Source organism: Macaca fascicularis, chromosome 5 (genome assembly GCF_037993035.2).
Source record: "Macaca fascicularis isolate 582-1 chromosome 5, T2T-MFA8v1.1".
NCBI lineage: Eukaryota > Metazoa > Chordata > Mammalia > Primates > Cercopithecidae > Macaca > Macaca fascicularis.
In genome coordinates, this window is record NC_088379.1 from 111,087,541 (window position 1) to 111,114,291 (window position 26,751).

At 35.2% G+C, this 26,751-nt stretch overlaps 1 protein-coding gene across 5 annotated transcripts in view; it reads right to left on the reverse strand.

The window, feature by feature from the left end:
- PPA2 (inorganic pyrophosphatase 2) overlaps positions 1-26,751 on the reverse strand; it is a 125,142-nt gene that overhangs the window by 2,947 nt on the left and 95,444 nt on the right. For all 5 annotated transcript variants that reach the window (XM_074040254.1, XM_074040255.1, XM_045392717.2 and 2 more), the window contains 2 exons: positions 25,836-25,921; positions 13,487-13,556 (listed from right to left, as the gene is read on the reverse strand). In XM_074040254.1, coding sequence (XP_073896355.1) covers positions 13,487-13,556; positions 25,836-25,921 — 156 coding nt within the window. The remainder of the gene's footprint in view (positions 1-13,486; positions 13,557-25,835; positions 25,922-26,751) is intronic.

A 26,751-nucleotide genomic window follows, 5' to 3' on the forward strand; every position in this document is an offset into this window, starting at 1 on the left:
TGTTCTTAGATGAGATTAACATTTAAATCAGTGAACTCTGAATAATGCAGATTGCCCTCCATAATGTTGGTAGGCCCCATCTAATCAGCTGAAGGCTTTAATAGAACAAAAAGACTAGTCTGTCCCAAGCAAAAGGGAATTCGCCAGCAGACAGCCATCAGATTTCATCTGTGCAGCTGGCTCTCCTGGGTCTCCACGCTGCTGGCCTTCACACTGGAACTGCATCATCTGCTTTCCTGAGTCTCCAGCCCGCCAGCCCAACTGCAGATTTTGGACTTGCCAAGCCACTATAATCATGTAAGCCAATTCCTTATAATAAATCTCTTTCTGTATATGCACATCCAACTGGTTCTGATTCTTTGGAGAATCCTAATAAATTCCCTCAAATCATAAATAGTTTAAAGTTATTACTCTTTCTACTCCGTTTTAAGAAAAAATCTGAACAAACTTTGTTTTATTTTCTTTATATCAAAAAAAAAGAAAAAAAAAAAGGATGGTGTAACCATGTAAATAAAATTACAATTTTATCTCTTTTTTTGGTTTGTTTGTTTTAGAGATGGGGTCTCGCTAAGTTGCCCAGGCTGGTCTTGAACTTCTGGGCTCAAACGTTCCTCCCACCTTAGTCTCTCAAAGTGCTAGGATTACAGGCATGAGTCACCGTGCCTGGCCTAAAATTACACTTTTTAAAAAACATCCTTTAGTTTTTCCAAGTACTTCAAAAAGAATAAAATCTACTCAGCTTGTGCACAAAGAAAAATTCTTAACCATCATTGATTTTCGGGATGGTAGGATTTAAATCTGGGTATGACAGTAACACAACATAAAAATTGTACTCCTTGAGATTAGGCATTTGGGATTTGATGGCTCTATTTTTCTAAACAGACCATAAAACGGGGTAACCTGCTTCTTCTATGAAATTGCTATATACTCCTTAAATTGTGCAGGATGCCTATTTGTGTCCTGAACAATTTAAGGAGAGTATAACAGTACAAATTTTTTTTCTTAAATTAGCTGTTTAGATTTCTAAGTTCAAATTAGCAGCTGCTTCTTGTTGGAGCTGCCAAACATTTCAGAGGAATAAACTGTATAGTGTATAAAAATAGAATAATTGAGCAGCTTCTCGTTAACCTAAAAAGTATTACAGAAAAGAAATGAGCAAGCTACTCTAAAACATTTATCGTTACATTTTAAAATAATTTCCAGAATGGTTTTATTTCTTTATTCTTAAAATAAATTTCTCAATTGATAGAATATATTCAGAATATGCAAAGCCATATGATATATATTTAAATACACACACCCACCCACCCACCTCATCATAGGTAAGTCTGACACTCAGAGATAATGATAAAAATGTGAAGGTAATTTAAAAAATTACCATATTAAAAGAGAAACTATCATTTAAATTTGAAAACATCAATTATAATGGATTCATGATAAACATTAGCTATTTGACTCTTTACCTACAGTCGATGATTTTCTGGTAACTAAACATAATGACAAATATAACATTTACTTACAGAAAACGGAACAAAGAAATGTATGGAGCAGTACCCAAAAGATCACTAATCCCAATTCTTCACTCTCAGGGGATACTATGATTACATTTTCATTGTAAGAAACTAAAAAAAAAATAACTTTTAGTTACTTACTTCTAATTTCTTTTAATGTAATACCTCATCTAATTTCTTAGTAGGAAAAGAATGCGGACATCCTCTACTCACCCAAGATAAATTATCCACCAACAATGAGTATTGTTTTATAGTCTCATTCTAAAAATGCTATTTCCATGGCTGGGTGTGGTGGCTCATGCCTGTAATCTTAGCACTTTGGGAAGCCAAGGCAGGTAGATCCACTTGAGCTCAGGAGTTTGAGACCAGCCCTGGCAACATAGTGAGACCATGTCTTTAATTAATTAATTAATAAAAATGCTATCTACTCCTCTTCCTCATCCCAAAAATCCTTCTCATTATCTTTATATCTTTAATTGCTTTCAAACAAATCTAATGGTTTCATTACCAAAGTATTCCTTTCTTTTCTATTTATATATAAACTGTATTTTAAATATAAACTGTTAATACAACTGCTCTGTGCTTAAGTGTCTCTCTTTCAAATAACTCTACCAGGTCCCTATAAGCATTTTCACCTGCAAGTTACATTTGTTCAAATGAACAAACATGACACACTGAACCAATATAAAGTATCCTGCTTTACTATATCTAACACAGGGATTGATATTATGTCATTTTACTAAAAGAGTTCAAAATTAAAGGGAAAGAAAACAGGTTCCCAATTTTTCATTCAGGTGATGCAAGGTTTTAGTTGAATTAAAGTGTCTTGGACATTGTCTTTCTTTTTCTTTTTTTTTTTCTTTTTAGAGACGGGGTTTTACCATGTTGGCCAGGCTGGTCTCAAACTCCTGAACTCAAGTGATCCACCCGCCAAGGTCTCCTTAAATGCTGGGATTACAAGTGTGAGCCACCGCGCCCAGCCAGACATTATCTTTCTGCATTGTATTTCCACACTTCATAAGGCAGTTATGCTACATTCATTTTACTTTTCACATAATCCTTTTCTGATTTTTTGCTTTAGAATCAATAAAATGTCCAATTCTTAGTTATTCATAAAGAAGACATAAAAATATTTTAAGTTCATGTAAGTTTAATCTCTTAATACTTCCTCATCAAGCATGCATTTAAATGGCTAGTAGCTAAGTAAGTGATTGGTTTTACTTTCACTAACTTTGTCTACCATCTGGTGGTAATGCACAGCAGGGCTGTTAAGGGGCAAAAAGAGAAAGAAGAGGGAGAAACAACACTAAAATAATGTCTTTTCTTCAGAAGTCAGGGTCTGGTTCTAATCAGACCCTGACTTACGAAGAAAACACATTATTTAAAACATTTTTAAATGAATTCCCATAAGGATGTTCATTCTCAGGGTCATAAAACAAATCTGTGTGACATAAATATTGTAGGGTGATCTTACTAGAAAATTGCATCCTAAGATCAGTTCTACTCCAAAAGAAAATACAGTCCTCTTTGATGGAGAGATAGCTTTGATTAAAGTGAGTGCCCTTAGAGGGAAGTACTTCTTGTCTAGGTAGTCTGAGGGGTCAAAGCAGCTCTGGTGATAAGAGGGTATCCCAGTCAGACTAACCTCAGAGATTAGTTCTGAGCTGGCTCAATTTCAATAACCAGAAGCCAGGGAATGCCTTCTCCTTGTGGACCATGCAAGGAAGCTGTTATTGTCATGTCATCAGGAAAGCCCTAAATAGAGATAAAGGCTTTGCCCAAAGGAACCATATAAGGAACATGCTGTTATAAGTCCTATCCAAGAACTCTATAATGAACCCCACCATTCTTCTGCTGGTCATTACTTCTCCTATTTATAACTATTTAAAATATTCATTAATTGGTATTTTCTTATTAGAATGCAGAACCCCTAAGAGTGTGGTTCTAAGCTGACTGCTTTATTCACCCATCTTGTTGTGACCCTTAGGAAAAATAAAACACAGCTTTGGTGTGATTTTTTTTTTAAGTGCTATTATTCTGAATGATAACAATGCCTCAGACTCACATGAGATGCTTATATTGATGGATTCACCTAAAGTCCTTCACCCGGATTCATCTTTGAGTCTCTACATAAATGCCAATATGCATTTTGGGATGAAATAGATGGCCACGCTACATGCTGATGTTAACTGCCACTGGGATTCACCTTATGGCCTTGGCCTTCTGAATGCACTGCTTTTTACCATTCAGCTAAGAAGTCTTGCACCAACTATAAGACGACCATCCAAATTTTATACAACACTATGGATATTGTTGCTTTACTGAAGAAATAAGATCTACCAAATGTAGCCAGAAATAATACATTTATACTGAAGTTCCAATTCCCCCTTGACTTTTTTACTTCAAAACACTATCCATTTAGCATCCCATGTACCATCATCACTATCATCTGAGTCTTGTGTGCTCCAGGTTTATCTGAGACTAGTTTTAGTGGAAATCTGTCCATGAACAGGCAAAAACAAAATCAGACTGAGGGTGCTAAGACCTCTCTGAGAGGCCTTCTATCTGCCCCGTTTTAGAAGTCTTTAACCTTTTGAACTTCTTCCATCACTACTACGAGCTAGAGGTTCACAGTGGCATGGGTCTGGTTCCCTAGAACTGAGCAAGTGTATAACTACTTACTCTTCTTGGCCTGAATTCCAGACTGTAAGAGTTTTAAATCCCTGGAGTTAGGCTGTGCACATGTCTGAGGCAGGTCTGGGAATCCTTTAGCACCGAATATGGCTCTCTCCTAGCTCTATATGCCACGAGTTTGTGTGTGGAGCCTCATAAAGTTCAATCATTTTTCCAGTAAAATGACTACAGTACCAAGTATTAGCAAACCTTACACATTGTTTAATTCAAATTTCCCCCAATTCTGTATAATGCCTAGAGTGTTCAATTTCCTCAAAGAGGAAAGTGCTTACACAAAGCACAAGGAAGAATTTTGGGAAAAGAATTCCCAGATGGGAAGAGTGGTTACACCAACTACTTTTCCCCTCCACTTGTTCCACCTCTTCTTCCTTCCTTTCTTCCTATTAAATTCTCTGAAAGTAGGACTAATTCTCATATGTCTAGAAAAATTAGTAAGGCTGACTTTTCCAATATCCAACCATGGAATGGGTCAACTCAGAAAGAAGTGATATCCTCATCAGTAGAAGTATTAAAAGAAGAGGCTGGAATAGAAGGGATTTCTCTCTCTGTGGTCAATTTAACTCAACTAAACCTACAGCAGTAATGACAAGTGTAACACCCAACATTTATTGAATACCTTATCTGCTGGACATTTTTACCTGGATTAGTTCATTCAATTCTCCACAACAGCCTGATAAGATATATTATTATAAGCCCCATTTTATAAATAAGAAATCAAAGATGTAAATAAATTAAAATTTGCCTCAGGTTATAAATTAAAGAACTGAGATTTGGACCCAGACAATCTGATCTCAGAAATTTTTTTTTTTTTTTTTTCCAAAAGACCTGTCATTAGACTAACACTGACCTGAAATAAACTACATGTAAAGTCTGTAATTTGGTAAGTTTTGACATATATACACTCAAGAAGCCATCAATATAATGAAGATAATAAACATATTCACCACTATTCCTAAAAGTTTCTCCATGCTCTTAAAAACGAGACTGGAAAATCCTCCTTCCTGGCTCTGTCTGATCTGGTTTGCATCATTATACCTTAGCTTGTATTTCCTAAAATTTTATATAAATGGTATGATAAAATGTATATGATATGTCTATTTTCACTCAATATATTTTTTTAAAAGATTCAGCCATGTTGTGGCATGTATCAATAACCTATTCCTTTTTATTACTGAGTAGTATTCCTCATAAATATACTACAAGTTGTTTATCCATTCATCTACTGATGAACATCTGGGTTGTTTTCAGTTTCTATTACAAAGAAAGCTGCTGCAAGCATTTGCGTACAAGTCTTTGTATGGAAATACACTTCCTTTTGTCTTGGGTAAATATATACGAGTGGAACGACTTGATCACATGGATCACATGGTATGTACGTGTTTAACTTTTCAAGAATATACCAAACTGTTTTCCAGATGGTTGTACCATTCTGCATTCTAACCAGCAGTAAATGAGAATTGTAGTTCCTCCACATCCTTGCTAACAGTTGGTTTGGCTGGTCTTTTTACTTTTAGACATCCTAAAAGTGTATATTGGCATGCATTGTGGTTTTAAATTTGCATTTAATAACTAAAGTTGAGCATCACTTCAGGTGTTTCTTTGCCTTCTTTATAGATTTGGTGAAGTGCTCATTCATATATTTTGTACTTTTTAAAAAATTCTTTTTTGGGGTCATCCATCCATTTACAGAGCCATATATTGTAGATCTTTGAAAACTGAATGTTTTGTTTTCTTGAGTTGTGAAAGTGCTTTATATATTCTGAACACAAGTCCCTTTATCAGATACATAATTTTCAAATATTTTCTTGTAGTATGTAGCTTTGCATTCTCCTAAGAATGTCTTTTGTAGAACAGAATTTTTTTTATTTTGATGAAGTCCAATTTATCATTTTAAAGAACAGATTGTGCCTTTGGTGTCATATCTAAGAAATACTGTCTAACCCAAAGTCAAAATAAGTTTAAGTTTTGTGCCTTAAATTTAGGCATAGGATCCATTTTAGACAATTATATACAGTGCAAAACTGAAATGTGTTTTTAAAAATATGAATAACCAATTATTTAAGCACTATTTGTTGAAAAAAAATCATTTTGAAAATCAGTTGTCCATATATATGTAGGTCTATGTGTAGATTTGGTTACACTAATCTATCTTTATGCCATTACTATATTCTCTTGAATATATTCTCTTGATTATTGCAGATATATATATATATCTCTCAAAGCAACTAAGCAACTATTTTTGTATACTGGCTCTTGTTGCCCAGGCTGGAGTGCAATGGCATGATCTTGACTCACTGCAACTTCTGCCTCCCAGGTTCAAGCGATCCTCCTGCCTCAGCCTCCCCAGTGGCTGGGATTATAGGCGTCCACCACCACGCCTGGCTAATTTTTTGTATTTTGTTTTTTTGTTGTTGTTGTTTTCTTTTTTTTTTTGAGACAGAGTCTCATTCTGTCGCCCAGGCTGGAGTGCAGTGGCACGATCTCAGCTCACTGCAACCTTCGCCTCCTGTGTTCAAGTAATTATCCTGCCTCAGCCTCCTGAGTAGCTGGGATTACAGGCGTGCGCCACCATGCCTGCCTTATTTTTCTATTTTTAGTAAAGATGGGGTTTCACCATGTCGGCTAGGCTGGTCTTGAACTCCTGACTTCAGGCGATCCACCCGTCTTGGCCTACCAAATTGCTGGGATTACAAGTGTGAGCTACCGCAACCGGCCTGCAATTGTTTGCTATATTAATCTCATGTCCTGCAATCTTACTAAGCTCACTTATTCTAGTCGTTTTTAGGTAGAATTTGTTGAACTTGCTACAGAGACATTCGTGCCACTTCCCTCACAATCTGAATGCCTTTTACATCTTTTTATTGCCTTATTGCACTGGCTAGAACCTTCAGTACAATATTGAACAATAGTAGTAGAAGCCAACTGGGCTTAGAGTTGTGCTTATAGAAAGGTTTTTAAGTACAAATTTAATTTGTTTATGCCTATGTCGTCTTCAGTGAGCTTTGGTAGTTTATGTATTTCAAGGCATCTATCAATTTCATGCAGGCTGTCAAATTTATTTATATAAAATATGTTCATATTTCTTATTTTTCTCTTAATATCTGTAGAATTAGCAGTGATACTACTTGTTTCGTGCCTTACTTTGAAAAATGTGTCTTCTTTTCTTTCCTGATCATTCTGCCTAAAGGCTTATCAGTTTTACGGTCTTCTCAAAGAACTAGCTTTGGCTTTATTAATCTTTTTAAATTGTTTTTCTGGGCATATAAATTTTTTAAATTACAAAATACTTCAAACATATTCTGTATGCAGAGACCATTACAACACATACCTACTCTCTAGATTTAGAAGAGTTAATATTGTCATTTCAGATCTTTATAACTGAACTCTTTCTCCCTGTATATTAAAAATAAAAATCTTATTTATTCTCCTCCCTTCTCAGGGGTAACTTTTGGCCACCGTGCTGAAATTGACATTTACTTTTCTTATTTATGTTTCTAAAATGTAATACCATATATGTTTGTATTCATAAAAAATATGTGCTACTGCTTTTTAAAAAATATATAAACGGTACATACTGTATGTGTCCCACTTTTTTCACCCAGTCTCTTATCAATAGACATTTAATTCTGTTTCTAATTTTTCCATTTCTGATCATAAACACATGTATAGTGTCTCTGTAAGGTGTGTACCTAGAAGGTAATTTCTGAGTAGTGAATTATATGCATCAAGTTTAGTAGAAATTACTTAACGTTCTTCAAAGTAGTTGTAGCCATCTATATGCCCATCATACCATCAAGTATGAAAGGTTCCCTTTCTTCACTTGCCTAAAAACTCTTGGTATTAACAGACTTTTAAACTTCTGGTAATCTACAACTGTAAAATTGTATTGTGTTTTATTTTGATCCCACTAATTACAAGTAAGATAAAGCAAATTATGATGTTTAGTGGTCATTGTATGTTTCCTCTTTTGTGAGCTGTCTATTCGTGCTGTTTACACATTTTTTTTTCTACTGGGTTATCTTTATCTTGTGAGTTTGAATAAGTTATTATTTTAGATGCTAGTCCTTTTATCATTTATATGAAAATATCTCCTTCCAATCAATGGCTTATCTTGTGACTTATTTTAAGGTTTCTTCTACTGTTTACAGTTTTTTTCCCCCTTTACTTAAATTTATTAATCCTTTCTAGTTTATTCTTGGCCCTTTACTATTTCATATACATTTTAGAATCACCCTGTGAGGTTCAGTGAAAACCTCATTGGGATTCAGATGAAAAAAACAGACTGACTTCATTAATTAATATGGGAAAAATGGCCATCTTCATGATTAAGTATTGTTTTACAAGTTTATTTGGGTTTTCTATTTATTCTTGATTTGATATTGGCAATTTATATTTTAAACAAAATTCTCAATTCATCTGTGTTTAGAAAGTTGTTGCAAAAAGCTTTTCAGTATTCTCTTCTGATTATTTAAATATGTCTTATGCCTGTAGTTATGTCTTCATTTTAATTCTTGCTATTTTTATTTATGCCTATTCTATTTCATCATCTTTCTTGCCACAGGTCTATATAATTAGTCTTAAAAGAAAGAAAATGCAGCTTTTGTTTTAGTTGATCCTGTCATTATTTGTTTTCCGTTTCATTAAATATTTACTTTATTTTCTTCTAATATAAAAAGTCAGAAAAATGAACAGAGTAATTGTTAAGTTGAACTTCTATAATTTTCTTTCATTTCTGCTATATTGTATACATTTAATTTCTCAAGAACTATTTTTGCTGCATTACATAAGTTTTAACATACATTGACTCAGTTGTCTTTCAATTTTAAATATTTTAGCTTTAAATATAAATTATTTATATTTTTCAGGCCTGATTTATGTATAAGTACTTTTAAATTTCCAAACACATGAACATGTGTTTTCTCTTAATATTTTCATAATGGATTATATTGTAGACAGAGAATGTGGTCTGCATGACAGCAAGTCTTTTGCAACTCTATCTGTGGTCTAATATCTATTCAATTTTTGGAAATGTGTACATATACTTGAAAAAATCATGTATTCACTAATTATGTATGTCCATTAGATTAATCTTGTACATTTTGTTTGAATCTTCTCAACATTCCCAAAATAATATTTAGCTAAAAGGTCCTAAAAGTAGCATCTTAACCCCCAATAGTCAAATCAAATATCTTTAAAGACTATCAACTAATATTATCTGAAAGGCAAATCATGTCTTTGCATACACATACACACATGCACACACAAACACACATTCTTTGTTCTCTATAAATGCTCTGAGCCTTGCTCCCTGAAATAAAGATCCAACTGTTAGTCACAAAATTCTCAAGTATTGGGGAAGAATCTCATATCTTTTGGCTATAAAATCAGGTGGTTAAAAAGAAAAAAAAAAACTTTACAAAAAGAAATGTAGGCTGGGTGCGTTGGCTTACACCTGTAATCTCAGTGCTTTGGGAGGCTGAGGTGGGAGGACTGCTGGAGGCCAGAAATCTGAGGCCAGCCTGGGCAATATAGTGAGACCGCCCCCCCCAACTACCAAAAATTAGAAAAACTTCGCCAGGTGTGGTGGCACACTCCTGTAGTCCCAGCAACTTGGGAAGCTGAGGTGGGAGGATCAATTGAGCTCAGGAAGTCAAGGCTGCTGTGAACTATATGATCATGCCACTGCACTCTAGCCTAGACGGCAGAGCTAGAACATGTGTCTCAAAAAAAAAAAAAAAAATCATAATAATTGAGTGGTCCTGCAGTTGAACTATTACATACAGGGTTCTGTTGCCAGGGTCCACATGCTGTAGCCCACTGAGAGCACTCTCTCTGCCTTTTATGGTTCCCTAGTGTGTTGGGATCAAATGAACAAAACTTGTTACGATACAGTCATGCTTTCTGTGATGATATATAGTTCAAACATCTATATTTGTAAACAAAGCCCAATAATCATTTTGATCATTTAAATTCTCCTTCTGAAATCTTTTTAGATCTATCCTTCTTAAGATCTCTAACCTAAGTACAATAAATTACTTCTGTAGATATTTTCTATTTTGTTTCTAAGATGGTTCTTAATAATTTTCATCAATTTGTCAGTTTATATTTTATTTTTCTTGGATATTCTGACAATATTTTTCCCAACTGATTTGTACGCATTGTTGGATGACTAACAATTTGTTTAGTCTCAGTGTTACACTTAATTGTGTTTTGATCAATATATGTTTATCCAGCATATACTTCCTACAATAGTTCTATTAACCACTGAAAAGTTTAGTCTATTTCTTTTCTTTTCTTTGTCTATTTTAAAAGTACAAAGCAGTTAACCATATTCTAAAATCTCAATCAACACGTCCTAAGTATTCTAGCAATATGCATCTCAAAAGTGAAAACTTCCATTATTGTCTGGCCTTTTAGTGACCATACTTCGGACTCATTTAACACCTACAGATAAGTCTCAAGATAATATTACTTAGGTACATGTTAGACTTGTTAATTTGCTCATTCTAAGCTACTAACAAAATCTGGGTCTTCTAATTTGTTTCATACAAACCCAGGACTTGATACGGTCTGAATCTGATCAAGTATGATGAATGACTTCTGCTTCTGTGTCTTCAATTATTCTTAGCAATTAAAGGACAAAAAAAAAAAAAAAAAAAAAACCTGACAGCACTTTGAAGACTGCACAATATTCAGTATACAGCAAAATGAAGAGACATGGAAATATACACCTAAATAATCTGATTCAAACACTTCAATGTGATTCTGAAAAGAGGAAATGAGACAAAATGCTTTTATGACAAAGAATTTCATTATTACAAATTAAACTTTATATGAGAAGGGTGTTAACTAATCTGGGCTCTAAGAATCCCAAATCATTCATGAAGGTGCTAATGGGGTAATTCTTTGACTTACAAATATTTAATGATGAAAACTGGCATACATGAAGTTCCACTGAGCTAGTGAAGAGGCACTGGTTTCTCTAATTTGTGAATTTCTGATGCAGTATTCTCAGTGAAAAATTATTCAGTATAGTGTCTTCTTCATTATTATAAAGCTCAACCAAGTTACCAAGTCAGGTAATTAAGGCTGTATGTTAACCTTTCTGAATTATAATCTTATTCCTCTAATCTAAATAGATCATATATATGTCCTCCAATTTTTTTTTATTGTTTTGCCACTAATGTGACAGAAAGCAATGAAAAAAACAGGATCTAATATAGAAACTTTGAGCCTGTGGCTAATTTTAAGACAAGTATCTACTGTATTATTTATGAATCTACAACTGAAATACATGGAATAGACTTAATCTGAGATTAGTGAGACAGACTGCTTGTACAAAGATGAAAAGTTTTTGTTTCCCTTCATTTTTATCCTTAAAGAAGTAATGAAAACCAAATTCTGAATATAATCTACATAGATACAAAACTGATAACTTGGAGAAAATAATGTGGCCTGCATTATTGTGACAGCTTCCTTGTATCTTCTTGAATCTAATTATGGCCTACAGCCCATTCTCACCAATGCAGCCAGAATGATCTTGTTAAAATCAAAGTCAGATTAGACCACTCCTTTGCTGAAAATATTTTAATGGTTCCCTACCTCATTCAGAATAAGAAACGCAATCCTTAAATAGCCTGCACAGAGTCTTTCATAATTGACCCCCATTTTCAAACCCAGATCCAAACATTTCTAATCTCATCTCCTTTCTCCCCATACTTTCTCTTCTCTACCAGTCACTATGGTCACCTTGGGTGTTTCTTGAATACCTCAGAAATCCTCTTGCCTCAGGGCCTCTGGGAGTGTGGCCTTGAATGTTCTTCCTTCACCTGACCTTACCTTCTACAATTCTTGGCACGTATTCAGCCCTCTTCTTAGTAAGGCTGTGGCTGGCCGCTTTTTTAATAACTACAACTCCTATCCCATTTCCGGCATTTTATCCCCTTGTCCCTGCTCATTTTTGTCATTTTTCAGAAGGCATTTTTGCTCTCTGAAACGTTCATTATTTTACTTGCATATTTCCTTCTTATCCATCTCTCCAGATAAAATGCGAGCTACACAAGGGCAGAGGTTTTTGTATCTTTTCTTTAATACTGCATTCCCAGCACCTATATCTTACCACATAACAGGCACTAGATAGTCACTACATTAGTGAAAAAAAAAAAAAAAAAAAAAAAAACCCAATAAATTAAAAGCAGCCACAGTGATCAGCTAACATTTAGGAACATTTTAGTTGTTCTTGGTGTAAAGATCTAAATTCACTAGTTTTTCAACTTCATAGTTCTTAAAAACCCTTAATTTATAAATGATATTTCTAGCCTAAGACCACTCCTAAATATACTTTATATAAGCAATATTACTTGATTATCTGAATATAAATTTTCTAATTTAGTAATATCCGAATCAGTCATTAATTTACTAATAAATTCAGTTGCCTCTATGCAGCATTATCACTAAGACATATAAAAATCTAAGCATATCATCTCAGCTTACAGAAAGAAAGCATGTGAGACAGCCAAACTAAAGGGAAATAAAAAAGCAAAGGGTCTTACCAATTTTATTTTTCTTAAGGTGAAAAACGTAATTTTATTTTATTTTCAATTTTTTTTTTTTTTTGAGACAGTTTCACTCTGTCGGCCTGGCTGGAGAGCAGCAGCACAATCTTAGTTCACTGCAACCTCTGCCTCCCAGGTTCAAGTGATTCTTGCACCTCAGCCTGCCAAGTAGCTGGGATTACAGGCATGTACCACCAGGCCCAGCTAACTTTTTATATTTTTAGTAGAGATGGGGTTTCGCTATGTTGGCCAGGCTGGTGTCAGACTCCCGGCGTTAAGTAATCCACTTGCCTTGGCCTCCCAAAGTGGTGGGATTAGGGGAATGAGCTCCCATGCTGGGCCAATTTTTTTTCCTAAGCTGGAACTGTGCCAATAGCCAGTTCCAATGTAGAGGCTGGGCAGAAGATAATTCATGGAGATACAACAGTACAGAGGAGAGCATATTTATATAAACAATAATAAACTGATGATAAGAAAAGCAGCATCATATGAAATTAGCTAAAGGTTAATATACTTTCAAATACAAAATTTAAAAACTCAACTAAAAAGTTTTAAAGTTTTTCATTTAAATTCCTTGAATTTAAAAAGTAGATTTCAGTGTGATTTGTAAACTTTATGCTTCTCAAAAGGACTTGACACATTTCATTGCTAGAGATTTCAGAATTTCTACTAGACTTCCTATGACATTTGTAAGATTAAAGGATGTCTTGGACGTTTGCCCCTTACCGATTCAACTAATGATCTTGCTTCCTCTTGAGTGCAACGGAAAGGGCTATCAGATATCTGCACGTTTGTGCTGGAGAGGAAAAGAGAATGTTATTATTAAACAGGATAAAAAGAAACAATTACCAAAAAAAACCCCAAAAACTAACTAACTCCAAATACTCCACATCAGTTGTATACTTTCAACCAATGACTAGAAACTGAATGAATAAAAATTAAGACAATGAAGATTATTGTATATTCTTTCAGGCAAGGTTAAAAGTATAGAGTAGTCCACAGCAAAGCACTCTCCAGAATGACAAAAGATTTTTAAAAATTATATTACACAAATCCTAATAATTTCCAGGTATATATAAAAAGCTATACCACAATTGCACTTCACCTTTATTGAAGAAAAGAGGAAGCAAATTTGACCCATTGAATGGGACCTAGGATAAATTTTCCTCTAAGCAAGGTGACAAACGTAGTAACGAGCTACTTAAAGTTTTTGCAGAATCTCTTTCACAGATAAGGAGATTAAAGAGGAAACTATACGAATATAAAGTTTATTTTCTTATACGTAGGGAAGTTCAGCCAGGCATAGGAATAGCAGCTCCTTCCCTGACTAGGGAAGCCTCCATAGAGTCAAACGCCACCTTTCCTATACCTCTAAAAGCATGCCACTCATTACATATTGCCAATCTCTAGACGAAAGCAAAAGCATTATTCCTCTGAAACATATTAAGACTGATTTTTTAAAATTTCATCAAAGGAACAGGCAGATTAAAATGGATAAAGAAAGAGGTGGTAGAGAAGGGAGTTAAAGCCAAATTAACTTTTTTAAATAGAAGAAAAAGTGATTAGCAGATCCCTAAAAGATAAAATAATAGGTAAAACACACGTAAACATATTCCCCCTCAAGTGGACCTAAGGATATACATTATCAAATTTATTTTCACAATAGCTTTGTGAAATATATTGAGATATCAGTGATAAAAAACATCTGTCTATATCTCGCTGTAATTGATGACACTGAGTATACAGTGATTATAATAAGTGGTCATTTTGGTTTTTATCCAGACTCCTAATGTGGGATTCATTTTCATTCTTGGCATGAATAGAATTTGATGAAAGTTAGCAGTAACATCTTTAAGGCTAAGCTTTTTTGCCACATGGCACGTTTACCTATGTAACAAAACTCCACATCCTGCACATGTACCCCAGAACTTAAACTAAAAGTTGAGGGAAAAAAAAAGATGAAGTTTTCTTGTATTCTCTTTTCTACAGCTCACGTTTAAGCAAGCTGAAAATTGAAAAAGGCAGAGCCTTGTAAGTCAGATGTTTCCTTGATGACTGTCAAAAATAAATTTAAAAAGAACCAGGCAAAAAATTAGACACTGTAAAAAAAGTGCTGGTCCTGTGAAGAAAGTATGGTATACAAAGTACTAATTACAATACATATAATGCTTTTAACATTATAACTAAACCAAAGTAAAACATTCCCTGGAAATTCTGGGAAAAGGATGGTGGATGGTGGGGGCGAGTCTTTTCTAGATACAGTTGCCATATAAAATACAGAACAACCAATTACATTTGAATTTCAAATAAGCAACAAACTATTTGTTTGGTAGTATAAGTATGTCCCAAATGTTGAAAGAGACACACACACTTACATGGAAAAATATTTGTTATTCTGAAATATTTAAATAGAAGAAAAAGTGATTTAACTGGTGTCCTGTATTTTTAATCTGTTAAATCTGATAACCTTACTTCTTTTTCTTTTTTCCTCTCTCTCTCTCTTTTTTTTTTTTATTATACTTAAGTTCTAGGGTACATGTGCACAACATGCAGGTTTGTTACATACATTTACATGTGCCATGTTGGTGTGCTGCACCCATTAACTCGTCATTTACATTAGGTATATCTCCTAATGCTATCCCTCTCCCCTCCCCCCACCCCACGACAGGCACCGGTGTGTGATGTTCCCCTTCCTGTGTCCAAGTGTTTTCATTGTTCAGTTGCCTCCTATGAATGAGAACATGTGGTGTTTGCTGACAACCCTACTTCTAAAGTAATCCTCTACTCCTACGACAAAATGAAACTATGAATAGGAATATCAGAAAACAATGACAACATTTAAGCCAGCACAGTAAAATTTAAAAGTATTTAAAATTTTATTTTAATTTTAAAAATTAAAAAAAATTTAAAAAATATCTCTGATAAAATGTCTTGACAAGTAACCAGTAGTGGATATCTTGGGAAAGTAAACTGACCCTGCTATTTTTTCACCTTAAAAAAATATATGAGCGGTTGGGTGCGGTGGCTCACGCCAGTAATCCCAGAACTTTGGGAGGCCAAGGTGGGCAGATTAGCTGAGGTCAGGAGTTTGAGACCAGTCTAGCTAGCATGGTGAAACCCCATCTCTATTATAAATACAAAAATTAGCCAGTCATGGTGGCACACACTTGTAATCCCAGCTCCTTGGGAAGCTGAGGCAGGGGAATCACTTGAACCTGGGTGGTGGAGGTTGCAGTGAGCCGAGATGGCGCCACTGCACTCCAGCCTGGGTGACAGAGTGAGGCAATGTCTCAAAAAAATATATATACATATATATATATATTATATATATGTATGTATCTATGTATATGTATATATAAAATAGGATGATACATAAAAATCATCCTAATAGAATGAAAGATTACAAAGTTTCTTCTATTTACCAAATAGGCTCTTCGATCAGCTAAAAACAGTGCCAACATCCTCACTCACGTCCTTTCAGTCAATAATATATGTAATCTAGCTTGTAAGAACATATATGTATGTAAATATGTGTGTGCACATACATATATGTACTTTACCCCCTCTTGGATTTAATAATTTGTACTTTGAATGTTTAAAAGTGTAATAAAAGGCATGATACCAAGAAATATTTTTATTTTTTCTGAACTGGCCTTCATGTAAAAATAGTTGTTTAACATTGATTCATATTTATTAGCCAATTCAAAAAAATCATCTTGTCAGGGACTTTTCTAGATGCTGGAGACACAATACTGAATCATGCAGCCCCCTAAGGAGCTTTTAATCTTTAAGATTCTTTTTAGTTCTCAAACTATGACTATGACCTGCCAGGGGAAAAGCAGTATAATCATTTAAAGGAGGGATGACTAAGCTTTTAGTGCCCACTATAAACGAAACTTAAAAAAAAAAAAAACCAAAAAGAATGCACTGCTTTCCTTTTTATATTAAGATACTAAATATTATATTTTAAATGTATAAATGTTACATGACCTATATACACCTTTGTTGACCAAAACAAGATGATATTAGAGCAAAAAATCAGTAAAACCAAAAATGCTGTGTACAACAAACCCAAATTACATACAAAAATAATAAAGTATATTAGTAGACAGATAATAGTGCTTTAGTGAAGGGAAAACCATTTTTTTCAAGTAAATCTCAAATCAAATAATGGCCCACAGTTATAATCCTCAAAGACAGTGTCCAGGATAAAGATATGTCAAGGCTTTTTATTCTAAAGCAAAGTGGTCAAGAAAAAGGGAGAGAGAAAATTTAAAGAGATCAGAATGACAAAAATTTTAGACCATAACCTCCAGAGTTTATAGAAGGAAGTGACCTTGTGATAAATGTACACAAAGGCAAAACAACTGAGGCTATCAATACATGAAAAAGTATCATATTACTGGTACCAAAACAGACATATAGACCAATGGAACCCCAGAAATAACACCACGCATCTACAACCATCTGAGCTTCAACAAACCTGATGAAAACAAGCAATGGGGAAATGATTCCCTATTTAATAAATGGTGCTGGGAAAACTGGCTAGCCATATGCAGAAAACTGAAACTGGACCCCTTCTTTACACCTTATACAAAAAACTAACTCGAGATGGATTAAAGACTTAAATGTAAAAACCAAAAACCATACAAACCCTAGAAGAAAACCTAGGCAATATAATTTAGGACATAGGCATGGGCAAAGAGTTAATGATTAAAACACAAAAAGCAATTGCAACAAAAGCCAAAATTGGTAAGTGGGATCTAATTAAACTAAAGAGCTTCTGCACAGCAAAAGAAATTAGCATCAGGGTGAACAGACAACCTAGAAAATGGGAGAAAATGTTTGCAATCTATCCATCTGACAAAGGGCTAATATCCAGAATCCACAAAGAACTTAAATAAATTTACAAGAAAAAAAAAACCATTAAAAAGTGGGCAAAGGATAGGAACACACATTTCTTGAAAGAAGACATTTATGCAGCCAACAAACATATGAAAAAAAGCTCATCATCACTGATCATTAGAGAAATACAAATCAAAACCACAATGAGATACTACTTGATGCCATGAATGGCAATTATTAAAATGGCAATTATTATCAGAATGGCAACTATTAAAAAGTCAAGAAACAACAGATGATGCTGAGGCTGTGGGGAAATAGGAATGCTTTTACACTGTTGGTGGGAGTGTAAATTGGTTCAACCATTGTGGAAGACAGTGTGGCGATTCCTCAAGGACCTAGAACCAGAAATACCATTGGACCCAGCAAACCCATTACTGGGTATATATCCAAAGAAATATAAATCATTCTATTATTAAGACTCGCGTGCACGTATGTTTATTGCAGCACTATTCACAATAGCAAAGACATGGAACCAACCCAAATGCCCATCAGTGATGGAATGGATAAAGAAAATGTGGTACATATACATCATAGGATACTATGAAGCCATAAAAAGAAATGAGGTCAGGTTCTTTGCAGGGACGTGGATGAAGCTGGAAGCCATCATCCTCAGCAAACTAATGCAGGTGCAGAAAACCAAACACTGCATGTTCTCACTTACAAGTGGGAGCTGAACAATCAGAACACATGGTCACAGGGAAGGGAACAACACACACTGGGCCTGTTGGTGGGGGGAAGGGAGGGAGATTATCAGGACAAATGGCTGATGCAGGCAGGGCTTAACACCTAGGTGATGGGTTGATGGGTGCAGCAAACCACCACGGAACATGTACACCTATGTCAACAAACCTGTACGTTCTGCACATGTATCCCGGAACTTAAGGTAAAAAAAAAAAAAAAAAAAAAAGGAAGTGCGAGATTAAATATACCTTTCTCTAGGAATGTAAAAAGAAACAACTTCAAGACCTAAATAATTTAGATGAATTGAATATATTTATTTATTCAGTAAGCATATTTAGACTACCTACTATGTCAAGTCCTGCTATCAAGTGCTGAGGTAAAAACTCAATACAAAGTGTTAAAAAAAAATCCGGCCGGGCGCGGTGGCTCACGCCTGTAATCCCAGCACTTTGGGAGGCCGAGGCGGGCGGATCACAAGGTCAGGAGATCGAGACCATGGTGAAACCCCGTCTCTACTAAAAATAGAAAAAATTAGCCGGGCGCAGGGGCGGGCGCCTGTAGTCCCAGCTACTCGGGAGGCTGAGGCAGGAGAATGGCGTGAACCCGGGAGGCGGAGCTTGCAGTGAGCCGAGATTGTGCCACTGCACTCCAGCCTGGGCGACAGAGCGAGACTCCGTCTAAAAAGAAAAATAAAATAAAATAAAAAAATAAAATTCCACCCCCAGTTCTACATAGAGGTATGTACAGCAGTGATACAACAGCCCAACAAAAATGAAACTGTGCAGAGATGACATCTAAACTGCTTCTTCAAAAATATGAAGATGTCCACTGAAGACAGACAAGGGGATAGGAAGGAAGAGCCCAAGAGGCTGGAGGGCAGGTTTGGACACATTGTTTAAGAACAGAAGGGTTGGATGAAATCCCATTTTTGAAGGGAATCATAAGGTGTTTTTAGGCATAAAAATGAGTCATATTCATACTTTTGAAAGATAATTCTGGCAGTACTATATAGAATATGTTAAACAGGAGAATGATTGTTAATAAAAAAAGTTTATGAGCAAAGAAATGCTAAGCAACTGAATTAGTGCAGATCCCCCCCCTCCCCGGAAATGTCTGGATTAATTTTATTACATTGTAATGGTTTGCACTTTAAATGTAAGGATAATACTAAATTTCCAGTTGGCCATTATTCTCTTCTTCCCTTTAGGCTTTTTGAATTAAGATATTAAGAAAGCGATTTGCTCAATTCATCTTGTCAGAATTTATAGCCAAATTCATAAAATGTGCAAACATTTTATAAGAAAGTTTACAAGGTATGTTAATAATTATATTCATGCATTGTAAGTGTACTACCTTTTTAAAAAATCACTTTTGATTCTATAAAGTGAATTAAAATGCCTTGTATCTATTCAAAACTAAAGGTGACATTAAATGACATTTTAGAGGCCCATGTTGAAAATGAGCTAATAAAGCCAATTAATCCATACTAAATATTAAAGAAACACGTTTCCTCTTTTTGAAAGCTACAAGACACTAAATTCACCGGTTCCCTTATATTAAAATTTTCAGTTTAATTCTTTAAACTAGTGCTTTTCATGGACAAATACAAATGTTAGCACTAAGAGCCATTTTCATACCCAAAACTGAAAACTTCATGCACATGGACATCAGAATAAAAAATGATGCAAATATTTAATATGAAGTGACTTTTGGCATCTGCGTTCCCTGAATAGAAAAGAGGGTTCCCTTTATGTCAGGCATTGCAACAGCCAGAATGGGACTTTTATGAATTCAGGAGTTGACCCACACTGCATCTACTCTGAGAATAATAACCATGTTAAACTTGGAATTCATTAAGTATTCTCTCTCCATAGTAGTAATAACAAACAACAACAACAACAAGAAGAATAATAATAGCTAACACTTAAGTAGATTTTACTCTGGACCAGGCACTGTTTAAAGCACTTTCTATTTATTTTATTTTATTTTATTTATTTTTTTAAAAAGTATTATTATACTTTAAATTCTAGGGTACGTGTGCACAACGTGCAGGTTTGTTACATATGTATACATGTGCCATGTTGGTGACCAATGGAACAGAACAGAGCCCTCAGAAATAATACCACACATCTACAGCCATCTGATCTTTGACAAACCTGACAAAAACAAGAAAGGGGGAAAGGATTCCCTATTTAATAAATGGTGCTGGGAAATTGGCTAGCCATAAGTAGAAAGCTGAAACTGGATCCTTTCCTTACTCCTTATATGAAAATTAATTCAAGATGGATTACAGACTTACATAGTAGACCTAAAACCATAAAAACCCTAGAAGAAAACCTAGGCAACACCATTCAGGACATAGGCATGGGCAAAGACTTCATGTCTAAAACACCAAAAGCAACGGCAATGAAAGCCAAAATTGACAAATGGGATCTAATTAAACTAAAGAGCTTCTGCACAGCAAAAGAAACTACCATCAGAGTGAACAAGCAACCTACAGAATGGGAGAAAATTTTTGCAATCTACTCATCTGACAAAGGGCTAATATCCAGAACCTACAAAGAACTCAAACAAATTTACAAGAAAAAAGCAAACAATCCTATCAAAAAGTGGGCAAAGGATATGAACAGACACTTCTCAAAAGAAGACATTCATGCAGCCAATAGACACATGAAAAAATGCTCATCATCACTCGCCATCAGAGAAAAGCAATCAAAACCACAATGAGATACCATCTCACAGCAGTTACAATGGCGATCATTAAAAAATCAGGAAACAATAGGTGCTGGAGAGGATGTGGAGAAATAGGAACACTTTTACACTATTGGTGGGACTGTAAACTGGTTCAACCATTGTGGAAACAGTGTGGTGATTCCTCAAGGATCTAGAACTAGAAATATCATTTGACCCAGCCATCCCATTACTGGGTATATACCCAGAGGATTATAAATCATGCTGCTATAAAGACACATGCACACATATGTTTATTGCAGCACTATTCACAATGTCAAAGACTTGGAATCAACCCAAATGTCCATCAGTGACAGACTGGATTAAGAAAATGTGGCACATATACACCATGGAATACTATGCAGCCATAAAAAAGGATGAGTTTGTGTCCCTTGTGGGGAGGGAGCAGGGGGGAGGGTAGCATTAGGAGATAGACCTAATTTAAATTAGTGCAGTTTTACAGCTAGAACGCACCCAAGAATCAATCAAAACTTGGAAAATATGTAAGACAGATGGATCAAAATAAATAATGGTTAATAAAATAAAGTAGTAAACACAATAGTACATTTCTGATTTCTTAATAAGGTATATCAACTGGTTGAAGAGAGAGTGGGAAAGGACTGAAGAATAAACTCAAATGTCAAAAAATGACTTCTCCCAGAATCGAGTTTAAAGTTTTCTTAGGTAAGACTAGAAATAATAAAATTCTCTCTGTTAAAAGAATATTTAGCTTTCAGAGTAAACACTCAGCAGTGGAAAAAATAAACAACAACAACAACAACAAAAAACTTATTCTGAGAAAGAGAATTTTCAAGGAATCAATTAAAAGAACTTAATAAATGCAGTGCTCCTGAAAAGAGAAGAGTCACTACCTGGATTAAAAAAAAAACAAAAACAAGGCTAGGAGTGGTGGCTCACGCCTGTAATCCCAGCAGTTTGGGAGACTGAGGCAGGTGGATCACCTGCGGTCAGGAGTTTGAGACCAGCCTGGCCAACATGGTGAAACCTCGTCTCTACTAAAAATACAAAAATTGGCCAGGCATGGTGGCGGGTGCCTGTAATCCCAGCTACTTGGGAGGCTGAGGCAGGAGAACTGCTTGAGCCCGGGAGGCGGAGGTTGTGGTGAGCTGAGATTGCACCACTGCACTCCAGCCTGGGCAATAGAGTGAGACTCTGCCTCGGAAAAAAAAAAAAAAAAAAATTGTTGGCTTTAAAATATTATTCAACAATTTACTCCAACAGATATTTATTGAGTAGCTACTACATGCCAGGCATTAGGAATATAAAGATGAATAAGGCATCTTTATTCATCTGCTCTTGAGGAACTTATATTCTAGAGAAGAAGATAAATTCATGAACCAAGTACTTAATAACTGTGACAGATGTAATGACGAAAATCCGCAGAGAACAAGGAATACAGAGAGTACTGGCATTTCAACTAGCAAACTATATGAGGGAATGTTTCCTAGAGAAGACAAAGTAAAAATTAAATCTTAAAAGATGAGTAACGTGGCCAGTTCAAGAAATGAGAAGACAATCATGGCAAAGGAAACAAAATGAATAAAGGCCTAAAGATCACTACAAGCACAGTGTTTGTGAGGAGTGACAAGTGGCCTTCAGTTATTGTAACACAAAATAGGAGACAAAGTGATGGAAAATGAGGCAAGAAAGGTTATCTAAATCTTGGAAGGCCTTGTTTGTTTTTCCATGAGAACAAGTTTGGATTTTATGATTCTTAAGGCCAGGCACAGTGGCTCACACCTGTAATCCCAGCACTTTGGGAGGCTGAGGTGGGTGGACTGCTTGAGCCCAGGAGTTTGTGACTATCCCTAGCAACTTAGCAAGATCCTGTCTATACAAAAAATTTAAAAAGTAGCCAGGTACGGTGGTGCATGCCTGTACTTGGGAGGCTGAGGTGGGAGGATCACTTAACTCTGGGAGGTCGAGGCTGCAGTGAGTCATGTTCGCGCCCCTGCACTCCAGCCCGGGCAACAGAGCAAGACATTGTCTCAAATAATAATAATAATGATAATAATAATTATAATACAGTTCTTAAGCAGAGAGGCTCATCAGAATCACATGGGGGGCTTGAAAAACATACATGTTTAGACTCTACCTCCTAAAGATACTAATACTCTAGGTTTAAAGAAGGGGACAATGCATCTGCGTTCTCTAACAATTTCCCTGCTTAATACTGTGTATTACATATACATTGAGAGAATGTCTACAATAGTTTGGACCTAAACTGAACTGAGTGAGAAAAATGGGTTTCAAAAAGGAAGGCAGAGGAAGCTTGCCAATCTATAATGGTACAGTTTAAGGAATTAAGAAAGAAAGGCAATTCATTATAGAAAGGCAAAAGAAATAAAAACTAACAACTCTGACTACATTTCCAAATTAAGTTATGATTAAAAAAAAATAAGAGAAATATGGATTAAAATAAGTTAAAATTCTGAAGATCTTGACTTTAAATTTTCTAGATGCATATGATGTATATACTGAAACTTACATCCTAAAAATTCTTACACTAAAAAAAGTTATTTTGTTGTAAAAAATGTAGAGGAGGTAAAAGAACATAGCTATTAAGAGAGTAAGGTTTAGGCCAGGTGTGGTGGCTCATGCCTGTACTTCCAGCACTTTGGGAGGCCGAGGTGAGCGATCACTTGAGGCCAGGAATTCGAGACCAGACTGGCCAACATGGAGAAACTCAGTCTCTACTAAAAATACAAAAATTAGCCAGGCGTGGTTTCAGGCTGACGTAATCCCAGCTACTTAAGAGGCAGGAGAATTGCAAATCACTTGAACCTGGGAGGCGGAGGTTGCAGTGGGCCAAGATCGCACCACTGTGCTCCAACTTGGGCAACAGAGCAAGACTCCATCTCAAAAAAAAAGAGAGTATGGTTTAAATCCTGGCTCCACCATGCATTGTGTGACCTTCGGTAAGTTACCTAAATCTTTATGTGGACTCAATTTCTTCATGTGTAAAATGGAGATAACAATACATATTTTATAGGATTCTTGAGTATTAATTACATAACATATATAAATCACTCAGAACCTGGAACATAGTATAGAGTTAATAAATGTTAACTCTTAATGTAATCCTTATCATTACTCAGGAGGCTACAGCAAAATGATTCCAGAGTTTAGAAATAAAGTTACCTTCACAGTAAGGATAATTAGACTCAGTACAGAAGGAATGAATTCAAGTTATAGATATACTAACCAAACAAAGGTCTCTGGCTCTGTAGCTGAGGAAACCTGGGGAAACACTCAAGTCTCATCAAAGACTGCATAAGCGTTTTAGAAAATGTGATCAGGAAGGAGATAAGACAAGCAAAGAGCAAGCAAATATTTCCTCTGACAGTCAGAGACCCTCCCCTTCGTACTGGAGGGACTCATTACACTGTAGTCTTAATTTTAGACCATACAGAATAGCTCAGTCCACCATTTACTAGGATAGACAAGACTAGAGGACATTCAATCATATCCAGCTTTGCTGTGAATAAAATATATTATTTATATTAGAAACAATTACCTACAGTTTAAGATTATGCTTAAAAAAAAAAAAGAGTGCTCTGCATACGAGGTAAGAAAAAAGGGAGAAGGCCAAGGAGTTGACAGTGTTTCTTTAGTAAGCAAGAGAAACAAAGTCAGTATCTTGAATGCCAAGCATTTGTGTTGTAGGCAAAACGGGCCTTCTTGATGACTTAGGTAAAATATTCCTTGAGATTAAGTAATTCTTTACTCCATCTGATTACCTTATTCTAGTGATTTCTTTAAAGACCCTCTTGATTCCCAGACTGTGCTCAGAGAGCGCAGGGACTTTATCGTATTCATAGTAATATCTTTAGTACCCCCACAGGACTGCTTTTGCCTCCTATACTTAGACTTACCAAGAGCCAGTTGTTTTTGTTCCTAAATGTGTTTGTCAATTGTACTTGTTACTATAATTTCAAAATTTTAGTATTAATTATGTTCACAGATGAACTGTGAAAGAGTGTGGAAGAACTGTTTCTATGAACATTAAGTAGGTTATAAAACTATCGAGGCTTTAAACAATACCGAGGCCCTAAAAAGCCTCAATAAAGGTGAATCACTACTAAAATTTGATATCAAATTGGGTGTGGATAACATAGTTTAAATGATTTTTTAAAAAGAACTTTAAAAATCTGTCAGGGATTTTAAGCTATAAGGAGTTTAAGGAGTACAGAATCTTTATTTTCTATCCTATGTTATGTTAGAGTACATACAAAATCTATATGGAAATGATATTAAAAGGGACTCAGCCCTATATCCAAAAATGGGTGAATATGCATTTCAATGTTTTAAATTACATGTTTGATTTATGTTACTATTAATTCCTCTTAATCAACTAGTGATCATGATGAATAAGAAGGCTTTTACTTTCTAAGAAATTATATGGTTGTTATCAGATTAAAAAAAACATATAGATTTACATGTTGAAAAATTGCATTTTTCATCTTTGCACAATGTATTTCAATTAAATGTTCATTTATTTGTCAGTATTCCCACTAAATTATAAATCCCTTGAGAAAAAGGATCATGTCAATTCCTAGTTTAATAGTGCCCAACACTTAGTAATGCTCAATAGGTAGATACTCTGTATTGTTTACATTAAAAAAAAAAAACATGAAATTTTCTTTTAAAAAAAATCTGAAATCTGAGTATTATGTGGCTGTTTAATACCAATTAATAATAAAATAGTGTTACTTACATAGAAAGGACAAATTCTTACCAATTTATAGCTCCTCCATTACACTTCTTCATAAGCAATGCTTTCCAACATTGATGAGTGGATTTAATAACTTCAAGAGCAAAAGCCTAGCTCCAAACAAACAAATAAAAAAAAGACGTATTTAACATCAGTCACATTGTTATACTAACACAAAACTAATCTTGTGATGACAGTTAACTGTTAAGAGCATGAAACTCCAGAGTCAGGCAAAGCTTGGTATAAATTCTGGCTTCCTTATTTGTCAGCTGTGTGACTTTGGGCAGGTTACTTAAGCTCGCTAAGTCTCAATTTCTTCATCTATGAAGTAGAATGTAATAGGGATAATCTACATCAGGGTTGGCAAACTAGGGCCTATGGGTCAAATCCAGCCTGCCCCCTGTAAAGTTTTACTGAACAGTCACATTTGTTTGTGTTTGGCCTACGGCCTGCTCTAGTGCTGCAATAGCAGAGTTGAGCAGCTGTGACAGAAATCATACGATCTGTGAAGCCTAAAATATTTTCTATATGACGCATTACAGAAACAAGTTTGCCAACCCCTGATCTAAGTCACAGAGTTGTTGAAACAGTAAGTAAGATGACATGTGTAAAGTGCTTAGCCCAGTACCCGGCTTGTCAGTAAGCATGCACCCATTAATTTCAGCATCATCAAAACTGCAGGCAGTCTAAATGTAGTTTTTCAAAGTAATTTTAGACTATCCACTGTCTGAAAGTAGTATATCTCCTTGACATTTATGACATTGTCTAAAAATGCATTAGCAACAACAGATACACCTCTTGTTGGATATACATCCAGTAAGAACATCTAAAGAAAACTTGATTTATAATTCCAAAGCAGAAAGTTCTGTAGAGTTTTTTCCCAAAAAATGTTGCTCGTTTTCCTTATGGAGAGTCCCTACTGGTTAGTTCAAACTCCTTT